Source organism: Pipistrellus hanaki (assembly GCF_964339955.1).
Source record: "Pipistrellus hanaki genome assembly, chromosome: 7".
NCBI classification, from domain to species: domain Eukaryota; kingdom Metazoa; phylum Chordata; class Mammalia; order Chiroptera; family Vespertilionidae; genus Pipistrellus; species Pipistrellus hanaki.
In genome coordinates, this window is record NC_140509.1 from 9,635,302 (window position 1) to 9,652,395 (window position 17,094).

Sequence of the window (17,094 nt, forward strand, 5' to 3'; positions counted from 1 at the left end):
GGGACCCTTCAGTCCACAGGTCGATGCTGTATCCACTGAGCTAAGTCAGTTAGGGCGAGGGTACTCTGTCTTGTTCAATGCCAGGGCCCAGCCCTGGTACAGTGCCTGGCACACAGGAGATGCCCAATAATTATTGTGTTTATTTACCAACTGGCTGTGCAAACTATTCAGTGTCCGATACATGTCGTTAGAGTATATGGGGGATAGATGGGGCCTCATAGATCACCAAATCCAAATTCAATTTTTTCCTTCTTCTCTTTAGACAAGGAAACTGAGGCTGAGAGGAAGCCAGTGGGGAGGTCACGGTGCCCCAGCAGGTTGCTGGCAGAGCGGACTCTCAGGTCTCAGACAGGACCAGGCCAGGGGCTCATGGTGCTGACCCTACCAGTGAAGACGGATGTAAGCAAGTTGGCATCCGGGTGAGCACAACACGGCAAAGGCCACCCTTTCCTCGGGGTGCTGCACCCACATGCCAACCTCCTGCTGTCCAAACAGCTGAGAGTCGTCAGGAAGCTGAGTGCAGGCTCTCAGGGCCCGGGTCAGTCATGGCCCAGGTCTGCCTCTCATCCACCAAGGAGCCCGCTGATGCTAAGCCTGCTGGGTGTGGACTGGGGAGAGGGAGGCGGGAGGAGAGGCCTGTCCACAGAGGCTCTGTGAGAAAGGCTGGAAGAGCCTGCTCTTTCCCTCCCTGTTGTCTGACCAGCCACACACTTTCTCCATAACCTCGTGTTGTGTTCCCAGGCCTGGGCCTCCCAGTGCTGTTTACACCGACAACTCATTGGCGAGGCCACATCTTCAGGGACTCCCCAGGGGCCAGGCCACCACTCAGCCCTCCTGTGTGGTGAGGACCGAGCCAGGGAGCGCTGGCTTTGGGGGCAGGGGACAAAGGGAGCTGACCAGTTGGAAGAGGAGCAGCCAGGCTGCCCACCCTCTGGCCTGTCTGGGGGCTCCTGCTGCTGCCTCGAGGGGCTTTCTCCAGGAGGATGCAGAGACTGGGCACGTGGAGGTGAGCGCCAGGCCAGTCCCGTGGCCTCAGGACCGTGCAGGGCGCTTCCTGCTTCCCTCCGGCCTCACTGCTGGCTCCAGCCTTCCCCGGCGAGCAGAGCGAGGAGGGCCACAGGACCTGGAGGAAGGGGCACTTACATTTCTTCTGCAGAACGTTCTGTCTGGCCTTGATGAATGCCAGGATGTCGGAATCCGTCTGGCTGTCTCCGGTGAGAGGGACGGACGAGGAGCGCCTCTCAGAGGTTCTGGGGACAACCACATGCCACACTTTACTGCACCTTGTGTCTGGTCTCGGCGCTCACCTTTCCCAAATGCTTTTCCGTTTGCAATGACTCAATGTCACCCAGGAGGCCATGAGGACAAATCGTCCCCCCCCCCCCCCCCACACACACCCTTACCTGTTTAGCAGCCACAACAAATCTTTCCATGCAAATGTGCCATGTCCTCACCACCTTCTCCATCCTTTATCACACCCCCTCTTCCCTTGTTCCCCAGCTTACCCCAAACAAAGCCCATTTGACCTGGGATCTAGCTTCTTCAGCACCCAATTTAGATGCCGATATGCCTTGGGATGTCTCCCCAGTGTGTCCCCATCCCCACCACGGCTTAGCCAGTTGTTCCTGAGCCAGAGATAACTATTCTCCCCTCTCTCCTTAAAAACAGAGCCATAATATTTATCTAAGTAAGCTGCACAGCTAAAAACTACATCTCCCAGGCTCCTTTGCAGCTATGTGGCCAGGTGGCCAGATCCTGACCAATGAGATTTGTAAGAAGAACTGAAAATCCCCTTAGGAAGGAAGGGACGTTTATGGCTTCTCCCTCCTCTTTCTCCATCCAACTTCTCCATATAAAATCTGCCTTAAGAAAATCCAGAGCATCGTGCTCTCCTGGCTTTGCCCAGCATCCACCCGCACACCTGTCCCTCCACAGCAGGTGTCAGTCCCCGCTCCCTCCCGTGTGTAATAAGGTGTTCATGATCGAAAGCAGTCATTTGTCAGCATTCCAGCTGAAATGCAGCCGGAGGGCTAAGGCAGAGTATACAGTAGGGGGGTAGTGAGCTGGGGGGGGGTGGGGACTGTCCGTCCTCTCTGGGGACAGGGAGGACCCCCGTGGAGTTCACCCTGGGACACTTTGGGAGAAGACTGGCACCTGCCAGGAGAAGAAAGGCATGGGGGCCTTCTAGTCAGAGGGCACAGAGCGGGCGCTGGGAGAGGTCTGGGATAAATGGCTCACAGGACGGAGGCCAGGCATGCCAACTCTGTCCTCCCTGCCTGGAGGCTCTGCGGGGACTCGAGGCCCATGCTGGGATGGTCTCTGGGCTGGCTCTTCTTTCCTTTAATGCCCCCCCCCCCCCCCCCCCCCCCGTGCATCTATGCACAGGAGACGGGAAGCACCCATACAGGGCCTCAGTGACCCTGGGAGGAAACCTTGGAGCCGGGCGGCACCTGTGAGCGATCCCGGGGATTCGGGTGCCAGAGCGGAGGCCAGCCCTGGGCTCTGTGTGTGGCCACTGGACAAGGGCTCCTCGGGCTGTGGGGGAGCAGACTGACGATTTCCACCCAATTGGCCTACAGTTGGGGCAGTCCCAGCGTGAGAGGGAGATCACAGACCTGTCATCCAGGGAGGCACGATGGTCCTTTTGCTCCGGGCTGGGCAGGATGGGGCCAGGCGAGGGCAGGATTTTCCTGGCATTCACGATGCTGCAACAAACAGACCCACCAAGGAGAAGGAGGGGAGGAGGTTTACCAGAGAGAAACAAACTCTGGGTGTGTGGTTAGGAGCTGTATGGACCGAATCTGTGTGTCCCCTCAACATTCATATATTGAAGCCCTAACCCTCAGTATTGTGGTGTTTGCAATGGGGTCTTTGGGAGGTTTGGATGACATTATGAGGGTGGGGCCCCCAACATGCGATGTGTGTCCTTAAAAAGAGATCAAAGCTCTTGCTACCATGTGATGACATAGTAAGGATCGGCCTCTCCCCAGACTCTCATGCTCTTGACTTTGGTATGGGTTTCTTCAGCCTCCAGACTGTGAGAAATAATGCATTTCTGTAGGGTGTTTGGTTAGGGCAAGCCGAGCAGACTAGGCCAGGAGCCAAGAACCCTCTGTAGTGAACGTCCTAGTCAGGTCAGGCTGCCAGAACAGAAAATCACAGCCTGGGGGGTGGGGACAGGGGAGGGACTTAAGCAACAGGAAGTTACTTCTCAGTTCTGGAGGTGGGGAGTCTTAGTTCAGGGTGCCAGCGGGACTGGGTTTCTGTGAGAACATCACAGTGTCCAGGTGGGGGAAAGAGAGTGGAGCTTTCTGGCCTCTTATCAGGGCACTGATCTCATTCTCGAGGCCTGCACCCTCAGCGCCTAATCACCTCCCAAAGGCCCCGCCTCCAAGTACCGTCACATTGGGGATTAGGTTTCAACATACACAGTTTGGGAAGCACATTCATCTGTAACATCCCTACCCGGGGGGCCTCTGAATTCATGTCCTCATTCCATTCCACCATTCCCCCTCCCCCTCCCCCCGCCCTGCCAATCTTAGCTTCCAGCATCAGCACTAAGCCGAAAGTCCAAAGTCTCATTGGAATCTCGTTTAATCAGCCCTGGGTGAGATGTGAGATATTCTTGATTCATCCTGAGGCAAAGCTGCCCTCCAGCTGTGAACCTGCGAATCCAGACCAGCTACATGCCTCTAAGATACAGTGCGGGCAGGCCCAGCATAGACTGATGTTCCCCTTCCAACAGGGAGAACAGGAAACAAGGAAGGTGATGGGTTTCAAGAGAGGCTAACTCCTCGCCAGGCCAACACCAGGAGATCTTCAGGCTCAGCCATAATCCTCTTCGGCCTGATGATCTGCCCTTTGGTCCCACTGGGGCGATCAGCCAGGCTCTGCCGGGCAGGGGTCATGCCCTCAAGGTTCTGCTGGGTGTCCCCCCTCTTCCCCCAGCTCTGGCCTGTGAAAAGCAAGTCGATGCGCCCTCCTTTTGAGATGGAGGGGCAGCCTGAGGCTCTCTGAATGGCCTTTCTGGTCACTCTCCTCTTGCTGGAAGAACGGTGGGTGTCACGTGGTGCCATCCTGTAAAACCCAGGAAGTCCAGCAGCCTGCCTCGTCCTGTCCCCGCTCCTCCTCCTCAGCTCACACTGTCAGTGCTCCTGGTGGGGCTGCCGATCCATCCCTGTTCATGCCCACACTCATCTCCTTGTTGTTCCTTGGGCCGCACCCCAGGGTTCTCTTTTGGAGACGCTTCCTTACTTTTTGCAGTATGGACAGGTGGAGGAGTCCCCAGATCTGTATATTATAGTCATTTTTGCCTAAAAAGGTCACCTTCAAGACATGACTCTTACGTTTCACTCTAAGCATTCAGGAGGGGCCAAGCCATTCCTTCCACAGTTTGCTTAGAAATCTCCTTGGCTAACACCCAGTTTCATTACCTGTAAACTGGACCTTCCACAAACACTGGAGCATGAACACAGCTCAGCCGAGTTCTTTGCCACCGTATTACCAGGACTGCCTTTGCTTCATACAGCATGCCCCTCATTTCTGCCTGAGACCCCATCAGAATGGCCTTTACTCTCCAATTTCTACCAGCAGTCTGTCTCCTCTAAGAGACCGAAGCCTTCTCCACAGCTCTTCTGTCCGTCATGAGCCCTCCCCAGAACGGCCTTTAAAAGTCCCTTTACGACCATCTCGGCTTCTTCTGCTGTGCACTTCAACGCTTTCCAGCCTCGACCCATCACCTGGGTCCACAGCAGCTTCAGCACTTTTTGGTATTTGCTGTAGCAGCACCACTTCTGGTTCCCATTCCTGTCTGAGTCCGGGCAGGCTGCCATAACCACGCGCCACAGACCAGGGGACTTATAACCAATGGGGATTCATCTGGAGGCTGGAAGCCTGAGGTCCGGGTGCCGGCAGGACCGGGTTCTGGTGAGAGCCCTCTCTGGGGTTCAGACTGCTGACTTCTCGTTGTGTCCTTCCATGAAAAGGGCATGAGCGGGCTCTCTGGCCTCCTCTTGTAAGGGCGCTGATCTCATTCATGAGGGTTCCACCCTCATGATCTAACCACCTCCCAAAGAACCCTCATCTCCAAATACCATCACATGGAGGTTAGAGTTTCAACCTATGAATTTTGGGAGACACAAACTTTCAGCTCATAACGATGGCTTATACATGAACCCTCACATTGGAGCGTTGGGTGTATTGGGTATGCAAATTGAACAAATACAAAGAAGACGAAGATCACAAATGTCGCTCATAGACATGTCTGCACACCAGGTCCTGGGAATGTACTCTGCAAACATGCTACTTAATTCTCCCAGTAGCCTCATCATCCCCATTGTATACATTCAGGGGTCTTCAAACTACGGCCCGCGGGCCACATGCGGCCCGCAGAGGAGTCTGATCCGGCCCACCAGGTTTTTTGGGCAATGAGCGCAGCCGAGGTGTTACAGTAGGAATTAGTAGTTCATATAGTCCGGCCCTCCAGCTCTCTGAGGGACCGTGATCTGGCCCCCACTTTAAAAAGTTTGAGGACCCCTGGCATGATAACACGGAAGCTTAGAGACGTTTAAAAAATTCTGAAAGTTACCCAGCTGGTCAGTGTTTGAATCTGGACCCAGTGATGGCTCTCGAAGGCTCTGGAATCCATGCTCTTGGCCACGATGCTTTATTAACTGGGACCCCCTCGGGTGTTCAGGGGGAGCACACTGGTTTATCCCTGGCCACACCAACTGTCCTTGGGTGGACCCAGTTGACCAGCGCTGTGCTTCCTGAATGTCAGATCCAACAGTTCACGCACATGCAATTTGCCGACTTTACTATGCTGCCTGGTATACTGGCCTGACCTTGGGTTCTTGGTTGCAAATAGCGGATCCCAGGAGCACCCACTGGGAGATAAAGGGCCAGAGGCGAAAGCTTGTCCAGCTGTCAGGGTCCTCACTCTGGCCTTGGGAGGATCCTGAGCTGGAAGAGGCCTGAAAAGTCTCTCGGTCAGAACCCTCCTTTCACAGATGGGAACACTCAGGCTGAGGCAGGCCACGGTTCGAGACAGGTGCACCAGCTCTGCCATGTCTGCACGGACTCCAAGGAACTCCACAGGCCTGACAACCTGCGGTCCCACCCATGTGTGCAGCCCCTTCTTCCGCCGCAGCCTTCAGCCTCTCCCGCCTCTCCCATCAGGGCTTCTCGCTGGGCCTGCCTCCACAGGGCCAGGGCGGTGGGCCAAGCAACAGGGAAGGAAATCAGAGCCCAGGCTGCTTACTGGTATTTCCTAGCATCCCAGAGCCTCTCCACTGAGTATGTGGGCCAGCTGGAAGGCAGCTGCAGGACCAGAGGCAGCCACAAGGTGGCAGGCTCTGCATGCTCTTCTTTAGGGAACAGAGGCCAATTCTCAGGGCTCAAACTGAAGTTCTTGCAGGTGAGTGGGGATAGGGGGGAGAGTTAGGAGAGAAGAAGAGAAGGGTCCAGGTCAGCTTGAAAGATGTAGCAAACCTTATGAGACCAAGTCATCGACACACAAATGCATCATTGACTCAATGGTTTCCCAGCAGATCCTGTTCTAAAATGCCAGGGAGTGTTCACAGGTCCCAAACTATGGAGGTGGAGAGTGGATGGAAGGGGCAGAAGGGCGTGGTGGTTACCCTGTGGTGGAGAAGGCCCTGCAGTCCAGACGCCCAGCCCGTTGCCACGACCAGCTCAGGCAAGGAGCATGGAACCATGCGAAGGCTGGGGCTGCTGAGGGAATCACTCCGCTGGTCCCTAAGCTGCCCCGGTGGCCGATGCCATAGCCTGGTTTCTGATCCCTCATGTTACAAATTGCTTTTTCCCCCTCTCCTGACCAAGCAGCCTGACACTGAATCCATTTCTCATGTTGGTATTTGTTCTGGAGAGAACACACCAGCCACCAGAACTCATTATCTTTCTTAATAAGGATTAATAAGCAATATTTATATCAATTAGACCTCCTGGGTGGCCATTCAGAGTTGTGAATCCAGCGTGTGCAGCTGGAATCGGGTTTCTTCCAGAGCCCGAGGAGCGGAGGAGCGGCCCTGCCCGCCGAGTCCATCAGCAGCGGCTCTGGAATCCCTGAGCTGGACTCAGGTGCAGACTCGCTCTCTCGCTCCAGCGGCTCCTCGGTGGCTCTGGGACAGTCATCTGTTCATAGAACAATAGTGTCGGAGGGACCCTCGTGCATCTTACAGAGACAGGGAGTCCCAAAGAGGGAGCTGGCTTGCCTAAGGCCCGCTGCTGGGAGGAGCTATGAGGAGGATTCAGCACACCCTCCGGAAAGTCTCAACTGGGGGCGCTCCTTGGAGGTTGGATGGAAAGAAGAGATGGACAGGTGGAAGGGAGAGGGAGAGAGAAAGAGACATCAATGATGAGAGAGAATCATTGATCAGCTGCCTCTCACAAACCCCCTACTGGGGATGGAGCCAGAAGCACGGGCATGTGCCCTGACTGGGAATTGAACTGGTGACCTCTTGGTTCATGAGTCGATGCTCAACCACTGAGCCACACTGGCCAGGCCATATTTTCTCAGTTTTTTTGTTGGAATGTGCTTTCTGGTCCAGGGTCCCACCGGGATAGCACATCACAGTTCTAGTTGCCACATCAGCTCAGTCTCCTCGTGTCTGTGGTCGTCTCCTTGCCAGCCCTAAGGACTGGCGGGGGGTGTGGGGGGTAGGGGGTTCTGGAGGACGCCCCTCCACGGGACTTGCTGTTTTCCTCACGACTTGACTGGGGTTTGGGTTATTGAGAAGAAGGCCAGAGGTGGAGTGCCACCCTGTCCCGTCCCATCACATGGATTGATTGACAGCCCCTCCCCCAGCTCTCCCCAAGGAGAGAGCTCTACTGCCCTTCACCCCCTCACAGGGCCGCTCCCAGCCAACCCTCTCTCCTCCCCCTTGCCCCGCTTGGCCTCTTCCTGGGGTGCTGTCCATCTGGGGCGGCAGGTGGCCGGGGCACAGAGCACTGGCTGTACCACCCGAGCTGTGGGGATGGAGAGAGAATGCCGTGGGTGGCGCGAGAAGAAACTGCCCTCAAAGGTGGTGTGAGGGAAGCTGGCTCTGGGCTCTCCTCACCCTCAGGGCACCTCCCACATCTGTCCTCACAGCCTCTTACCAGAGCTCCCAGTGTCTGGCAGGCTGACTAACCTCTGCCCTGCCACCAGCACCCACTCTCGCACCATGCTGCCCTCCCACTGCCGACCCCTCTCCCTGCTCAGGCGCTGGACCAGGGCCTGTAGGGTCAAGGCCTCTCTTGTTGCCATGGCAATGGGCCTGCAGCATCAGAGCTGGGGAAGGACTGGGGGGCAGTGGGGGAAGGGGTCTGTGGGGGGCACCCAAACAAGCCGGAAGCCACTGCCTGGCGTCCACACATGATTTAACAGAGTGACTGCTCCTCCCACAGAGACCTCAGGGCAGGCGGCAGCGAGGAGGACAGTGGGGAGCCATTTCGGGGCACCCCCACCTTGTCAGCCGAGCTCTCCCCTTACCTTTGGTTAGAAAGAAGTGGGGGCTTCTCGTGCTGGGATCCGGACCTGGGGGCAAGCGGCTGCCTGTGGCTGAGTGAGTTCCCTGCGGCAGACTCCACCTGTGGGCCAAGCAGTTGCACAGTGTCAGCCTGAGTCTGACGATGGGAAAAGGCCCTGGCTTTTCTGGGCCCTGGCGGAGTGCCCGTGAGCACGAGAGCAGGGGGCACTTCCCCCTTGCTCCCTGGCCCCCAGGACACTGTCGGGGGTGTTTCTTATCACCTCCCACGTCCTGCTGAGGTTTAAGGCGTCTTGCCCACCCGGGTACATCGAAGGCTATGAAACTGCTCAGAGCCAGTTCCTGAAAACAGGGTGCCCATCCTCCCTGCTGCAGTCACCTGGCCCCTTTTGTTTAAGTGGCGTCTGTGGACAGAGGACCCACGGAGCTGACACTTGGCTCCCTGGCTTCCACTGTCTCTGTAAGTCATAGACTGTCAGACCTTGTCAGCCGGCCTGGACACCTCCTAACTCACAAGGGATGTCCCTCACCCCGTTCAGCCATGGAGCCCCCTTGGGTGCTGCAGTGGCTGACGCCTCACTCCTGATGACGAACCAAGATGGGGTCTTTCCTGGGGAACAGGCAGATCCAGGGGCACCAGGGGCGTGGATGGGAACCAGTTACATCTTTATTTTTCCCAACTTCTACCTGAAATTTAACATTTTTTTTCAATGATAAGTGTAAACAACAAACCACCATCGTATTAGCAGTACCAGCGACTGCATCCCAGTACAAATCACAGGGACCATCGTATCGCATTACAGTTACAGAAATCTTGAAATGTTGTGGTCATCATTTCTTAGAAATTATAGTAAGTATTGGGCCTGCCTTAGACCTTATTCATGAATGCATTTGTAAAGTGCTGTACATACTACTACACCATAACCTTGTTTTAAAACTACTTTGAGAACTGTATTTCAGTCTTATTGTTATTGTGTTTTTTGTTTTGTTTTGTTTTGTTTTTTGTATCATGTGTGTTTAACTTTACCTAAAGAGTCTTTCCTATTATCGGCCCCTATGGCCACTTGGTAACACGTTGGGAGCTTCTGCCAGGCGGTCGGGGCAAATAGCTTCTTTGCATCAGTTCCATTGTCTGTCAGATGGTCCCTGCAGGCCTGCCAGCTGTGCAGATGACACGCCCATGTGCATGTCATCCTGCCTGCACCACGGCCAGGGAGCCCGAGGACAACTGGAACTGGGGCTGAGCTAACGTTCCCCAGATTACTTTAGCTTCACTATACGATAGGGAACTTTTAAGAACTGTTCAGAAAATATGCAAACATTTATCTTCAAATGTGTTTCCAGGGAAATACTAGAAATGACCTAAACATTAAGCAATGGATTAGTTAAAGATATTAAAACAGATCCATGTGATGGAATAGTGCTGGCCTGTAGGACGCTGGTGGAAAAAATCACAACATGGGAGAGCAGTCATGCTCTGTGATTAAGTGAAAGTGCCTTTGCAACACCTGGAGACCAATACGATTCTAGTTTTATACAAACATGTTTATATAAAACCGAAATCAGTTTGGCTCAATGGTAGAGCGTCGGTCTGCGGACTGAAAGGTCCCAGGTTTGATTCCAGTCAGGGGCATGTTCGTTGGTTGCGGGCACATCCCTGATAGGGGGTGTGCAAGAGGCAGCTGGTCGGTGTTTCTCTCTCATCGACGTTTCTAGCTCTCTATCTCTCTCCCTTCCTCTCTGTAAAAAAATCAATAAAAATATATTAAAAATAAAAAACAAAAAACAAACATGCTTATATGCATAGACATGTGATATTAATATGACCCAACACGATGATATTGGTTTTCCTTAAGTGGTGGGATTATTTATGGTGGTCTTTTACTCCTTTGTGCTTTTCTGTATTTTCTAACATTTTTATAGCATATATCATTGTAATAAGAAAAAACAATCAGTGTTGTTAATATGTTATCACGGGAAAGCATCACACAGTGCCATGGTGGCATGCCCCATTTTGATCCACCGGTTTGGGGCGTGCACCTCCATCCCCACCTTTCCAGGCGAGAAAACAATGAGCCCAGATCACCTGAGTCCTGGTTACCAAGATAAGCGCTTGCTTCCTGCCGGGGCTGAGTGCCCACGGGCTTGTGTGCTGGAACCCCACTCCTCCTCCCCCGGCCGCCCCAGGGCTGTGCCTGCCCCTTCCCTGCTGCCATGGAGGGGTGGCTCCATGGCTCCCCTAGGATATGCACCACCTGTGCCCTAACCCAGCCCCAGCAGGGCCCTGCAGCCAGCTGTACCTGCAGGCTGCTGGCCTCCGCTGCCCACCAGGCCTCGAACTCCTTCTGCAGCTTCACCTTGGCTCTGTCCATGAGCAGCTGCAGGTGCTCGATCTCCACCTTCAGGGCCTTCAGGCGTGTGAACATGGTTTTATACCTGCAGGGGCACCAGGCAGGAGCCGTGAGAGTCTTTGGAAGGAGGGAGGGCTGTGGATGGGCTGTTGGCTGCAGGACCTGTGCCTCTGTGGCCTCACAGTGCTGCGCTGATAATAGGACTGGGACCCTCATGCTGCCCACTGAGGCCAGGGTGTGGTGGCAGGGCTCCCACCCACCACAGGGAAGCAGAGCCAGGCATTTCGGGCCCGTAGGCTCGTGGGCCGTGGGCCTGTGTGTGAGATGAAGGGCCCATCTCCCAGAGTGGTAACTGCCAGTACTGAGCACCTGCGGAGGGGCAGGCATTGCTGCAGGCCCTGGACATACACACGCCCACTTCACTCTCTGCACAGCCCTGTGGATGCACCCAGTTCTCTCCACCTGGCAGATTTGGAACCTCGGGCTGGAGAGGTTAAGGGACTTGCTCTGTGGCGCAGAGCTAATAAAGAGAGCAGCCAGGATGGGGACCAGCTCTCTGTTCTAGGACCAGTCTTGATGGCCTTCCATTCCGCTGCCTCACCTTCATGCTGAGACCCCAAAGTGGCACTACCTTCATTTGTGCGCCTGGGGGTCCTGGGCAGGCCACTGAGCCAGAGGCTGTCCAACAGGAAGTAGATGAGAATACCTCTGTAGACACCCTGACTTTTGAGAGGGCCCCGTGGTTGGGAGTGTGGACCAAGGGGACAAGATGGGGGCAGCATAGACACAGGGATGGATAGAAAAAAACTAGAAAAATAAGCAGAGGGAGGGAGGAAGAGGACAACAGGGGAGTGAACCCGGGGCCTGGAGGGCCACTGTCCGGAGGGCAGTGCAGTGCGAGCTTTTGGAAGGAGAATGTGGCAGGAATGACCTGCCCACCGGCTGCTTGGCATCCTGTTCTCAAGTCTCAGGAGGGTAGGGTGGCAAGGTGTGCTCGGGGTGCATGCCTAAACCAGCCCAGGGGTGGCCTGTGTCACAATGACACTTTAGGGGCAAGGAGGTGGCTTGTTTGGTCTCCCCAAAATCTATCCATGGCATGGAGGAGACTGCAAACATGTGTTGAATGCATAAAGGAATGGATGAGCTAAGGAGCTTGGCTGGAGTGTTAGCAAGACTCTGTGACCATGCTGTCGGTAATGGTCACATGTCTGTGAGTGCTTGAGGGTGCTCACTCTGTAATTGAAACCATCTGGGGCTGCAGGAGGGTCTGTGCTCTCAAGATGCCTTACAGATCAGGAGACAAGAGGGAAGTGGGCCAAACTGCAGGTGGAAGACCCCCGTGGTCATAAATCTTGGCTCCGCTAGGTGGCAGCAGTAGACAGGACTGACTACTCCTGCAGCCTCAGCCTGGTTTTGGGGGAGGAGGTGCCAACAGCCTCCAGCTCTCCCTTCCTGATATTCTTCTGCTCCTTATTCCACCTCACCAGCCCAGGGTTCACATACCACATCTACCTGCTCAGGGGCAGCCCCTCTCCAGCTGTTTCAGGACCCAGCAGCTGGACCCATTTCCCAGAGGAGCTCCAGGCCTGCGCGAGCACAGCCTCTGCCGGCCCAGGGCAGCCCCAGGCCCCCGTGGAGCCCTCTGAGCTGGGGTAGGGTGGACAAGGAGAAAGAAAGGGCACCTCCTCTTTTCTTCCTCCAGCTGTGACCGCAGCTTCTCTTCGTGCAGGTCTGGCTCGGCGGGCATGGGCATGTTCTCTGCAATACCTGGAGAAGGGAGATAGATGCTCATGGTTTACCTCAACGAGGAAGAAAGTCAAAGGGCTAGGGTGTACCCCAAGTTGAAAGGGGGCTCTGTAAGCTCCTCTGGGGCCTTGGGATGGGAATTGGTCTGCCCCTCCTCTGGCTGGTGACCTCTGCTCCGATGGAGGCCCCCGGAGGCTCCCATGAGTCTGCTTAGCCAGTGGTCTTTCCACTGCCCAACATCTGTCACAGGAGGAGAATTTTTCCTTATGTCCCATTAGCCCTTTTGCTATTAGGTTCACGCATTTCCTCTAGAATCTCCAGAGAAGATGCACAATAGCACTGCCTATCTTCTTATACAGAGCCCTGTGTAAACTAGGCAGACACTACTTAACCGGTCCACGTTGTTCTTGTGCCAGCTGAGGGGTCCAATTCTCTAGTCTCTAAAGCGGTGGTTCCCAAGCCTGACGAACCCAGGCAGTGCACCCAGAGCTGAGTCCCACTCTCAGATTCCCTGCCCAAGACTGGAGTGTGGCCAGGCCATGAGGAAGGCTGTGTCCCCCACTGGGAGACAAGCCTACAACCTAAGCATATGCCTTGATCGGGAATCAAACCATGACCTCCTGATTCATAGGTCGATGCTCAACCACTGAGCCATGCTGACTGGCCAGCTCTCTTTCCTCTTCCTTTGAGCTGAGAGCTACCACACTAACTTCTTTCACCTCTACTTTGGATCTTTGCAAGAACACAGCATGTCCTCCTTCTAATTTGCTGGTTCTTTAAATATCTTAACAACAACAACAAAATGCCATGTGTGCTTGAAGCTTTATTCTCAGGCCCACTCTTCCCTCATCGAGGACTCTGTGACAGTTGCTTTCTAGCTGATCTTAAGTCTAGAGCCAGAGTCTGGACAGAACACTCCAGGCAGGCCTGCAAGGGGCAGGGATCTCCTGGCTGCGTCGGCTTTTCGCCTTTATTTCCATAGCAGGTGGATACCAACAACAACCATTGATTGAATGCCTTCTCACCAGGTTCTGCCAAGTGCTCACCACACCTTACTAATCCTCAAAACCCTGAGCAGGAAAGGCGTTGCCATCTCAGAGAGGGCTGTGATTAACCAAGGTTACACAGCTGACAAGGCACAGAGCTGGTTCCAGAGAGCGAAGTGTTTATTCCAGGCGGTGTCCCGGGACTGCAGTCCAGCCGCTTTGTCATTGTCTGGCCCCGTCAGGCTGTCATTAGCCATCAGTAAGCTTGAGGTCAGTTTAAACATGTCCGTATTTTTATTTTATTTATCCTCACCTGAGGATATTTTCCCATGGATTTTTAGGGAGCGTGGAAGAGAGAGGGAAAGATAGAAACATTGATGTGAGACAAACTGAGGTACATGCTCTTGGCCAGAATCAGACCCAGGACCCTTTGGTCCACAGGCTGACACTCTATCTACTGAGCCAAACCGGCTAGGGCTAAACATTTTCATATTTTTATGAGTGGTTGTCAAAACACCCTACTTCAGAGTGATTGTTCTTTTGATCACAAATGGAACTCCCCCCCCCCCCCACACACACACACTTATTGAGGGGTTGACTTGCTGAGAATTTTCCCCTTTGGCTGCTCTTCCTGTCCTTATTGGACTCATTGATCAATGTGCTATGTGGATTAGAAGTCTGTGCTGTATCTTCCAGGCACCAGCTACTTTCTCTCCCTTGCATCAAATGACGACTGACTGTCACCTGTGAAGTGACTGAGCAGTGTCTGACTCCTCATTGAGACAGGAGATGCAGATGCCGCAGACTCCCGAGCTGAGGACTCCACGGTGGCCCACGCTGGGCGCCTGACGGGCCCTGAGGAGCCAGACTGCCCAGCCACAGGGCCACGGGCCCCCAGCACAGGTGCCGGAGCCCTTCCGAGGCTGGGCGGGCCCTGTGCTGTGTCCCCGGTGCGTTGTTCACACACCACAGATGCTAGTGCATCTGGAGAACGGTGGGAAGGCCAGCATTCTGGAGTGTTCCCCCTCCTACCTGGCATGATTTTGGGGCTCCAGAGAGACCCCTAAAGCTCCTCTTCCCATTCCCTGCCCTCTGCCACCCCACAGACGGCATGTGCACACGCAGGGAGAGGGAGAGTGGTGGGAGCGGAGGCCAGTGAGGAGGCCCGGTCACATAGCACCTTGTAGGTCAGGGGAAGGACGTTGGCTCTGAGAGAGGCCTGAGGCTGGAGGGTTTTGAGCAGAGGAATAGCTCGATCTGGCCCTTTGATATCTAAGCCAAGCGGTTTCTTTGCTGAGCAAGAGAAAGCTGCTCCAAAGTGAAGAATCATTAATGTGAGGTGGCGCCAGGATGCCGAGGGCTGTTGAAAGGATCTGGGAGAGAGAGCTGGGGCAAGGGACCTTGGGCAGACAGAAGGAGGGCACAGCATACCCCCAAGACACAAGCGATCCTCGTTGTCATGACAACCAAAGGGACTCTTGCCAAAGGTGATGTTTGCTTAGTGAAATGCTTTGTAACCCACCAGGAGACAGCCCCTGGCTGCTCCAGCTGCTCTCTGCGCTTGGCTCACCATCCTTTCCGAACACAAATAGGGGCTGGGAACTCAAAGGAAGTGAACAAAGCGCTGAGCAGAGCAGGGGCAGTCACCAAAGGGCATTAGGGCTTTGTGTGTCTCCATGCCCACTGGGACTGTGGCCAGGGACAGGCCCTCAGGTCACGTGATAGGAGGCACAGGGAGCCCTCCTTTCAGGCACAGGGTTCCGGCTGGGACAGGGCATAGGAGGTCACAGCCCGGGTGAATCTGTAGGGCAGCCAGCTCCAAGCAACACAAAAGCGAGGAGGGAAGGTTTCATGCCAGCTGCTGTGGATCTGAATGCCACACACGGAGGAAGCAGTCAAACAGTGACTGAAACTTCAAACAGGGCACACCCGGTCCCTGCTCTGAAGTGTCAGGTCTTTGGGAACTAGCAGCACAAGGAGGACAGGGGCCCTTGCTGGGAAGGCCAGACTCCTGTGTGCCCCTCCTCCCCTCCCAGGCATGATTGCACTCGAACTCCTCAACACACACACTCACACACACTCACACACATACACGCACATACTCACACGCACACACATACTCACACGAACACTAACTCACACACTCACACACTCACATGCACTCACATGCTCACATACAATCACACACAGTGATACACACACACACACTCACATGCACTCACACACACATGCACTCACACACACATACACTCACACACACATGCACACACACTCACACACATAGACAGCTGGGCCCACTCTGACCTACTGAGTTAGGATTTGCTGGTAGGTCCCCGGAGAATTCTTTTTTCCTTTTTTAAAATCAGAGTATTCATAGTCATAAGCATTTATTTGGTAAACACTATAGTAGCTAAATGAGCAAAACCCAAGGCAAGCAAGGAAGAATTGACGGGTACATTACCGCTGGGTCTTTGTCACATAATTTAAATTAGGTAATCAATAATTATATACAGAGAGGGAATGGTATCATCAATAAGGTTGATTTAGTGCCGTCAGTAGAAATCTCCCACAAAGATAATAACATGTGCTCATATTGAGTCAACAAAAATCTAAAATAAATTGTCTGGTGAGAGACACTAGAATCTTAACAATCCGGACAAACAACACAGGTGTTGATGACCAGATAGCACTATTCTGAAAGGAAAAACGAACTGATAAAGTTGAAGCAACAGAAAAGGAATGAGTGAATGTGAAATAACAACGGTGACTTAATCTTGGTTTCTATTCTTTCCCTGGTGAGGTCTGATGCTTCCCCCTCGCAAGGCTCTGAGCCCTGTTTCAATGCTAGCACTTCAGGCAGGAGCGGTCAAGAGTGCCAAGGCCCACGCAGGGTGGCGTAGGAGCTGGCATGCCCCTTTGCCCCTGCCCCTGGCCAGGCCTTTGGGAGCCCCTGTGGAGACAAGGGGCCCCAGGGTTTGCGGCAGGAAAAGCACCCTGTCAGGGCTGGAGCTGCCTGCACGTGGCCCTGGCAGGTGGAGGGTAAACCTGAATGATGATGCCCACCGTGTGGCTGTCCATGGTCGGGGGCTTCACGTGTCTTATCTTATCTAATCATCGCAGCCCCACTGCAGAGGGGAAGCTGAGGCCTGTGGGGAGGAACCTGCCCAGGCTCGCACCACCGCTGAGTAGAGCTGAGCTCAGGACCCGGCTCCATCCGACTTCAAAGCGGCTGCCTTTTCCTCCGTCCGCGAATCCGATAATGAAGGAAGCCGGGCAGAGCACTGAAGTCGGTATTGACTTATCCTTGGCATTTGAAGGTGATGCTCTTTCCCGTGAAAGCCTTTCGGATGTGGGGCCGGGGCTGAGACAAAGCCTCAGTTTCTTCCCCAGTGCCAGCCCAAGAAGGCTGCCCTTCACTAACAAAGCCACGGCTGCCCCCTGGCCCCCTGGCATTTGCAGTGCGCCTGCTGGGGCCCGCTGCCCAGGTGCAGCCTCTGATGCCCAGAGACAGCCTGCTCCCTCCGT

General features: G+C 54.5%; 1 protein-coding gene across 1 annotated transcript in view; it reads right to left on the reverse strand.

Moving 5' to 3' along the window:
* Positions 1-17,094, reverse strand: part of KIF6 (kinesin family member 6) — a 354,123-nt gene that overhangs the window by 5,547 nt on the left and 331,482 nt on the right. The window contains exons 17-21 of the mRNA XM_084890084.1: positions 12,520-12,604; positions 10,787-10,922; positions 8,492-8,589; positions 2,616-2,705; positions 1,144-1,250 (exon numbers count right to left, since the gene is read on the reverse strand). Of these exons, the coding sequence (XP_084746210.1) occupies positions 1,144-1,250; positions 2,616-2,705; positions 8,492-8,589; positions 10,787-10,922; positions 12,520-12,604 (516 nt within the window). The remainder of the gene's footprint in view (positions 1-1,143; positions 1,251-2,615; positions 2,706-8,491; positions 8,590-10,786; positions 10,923-12,519; positions 12,605-17,094) is intronic.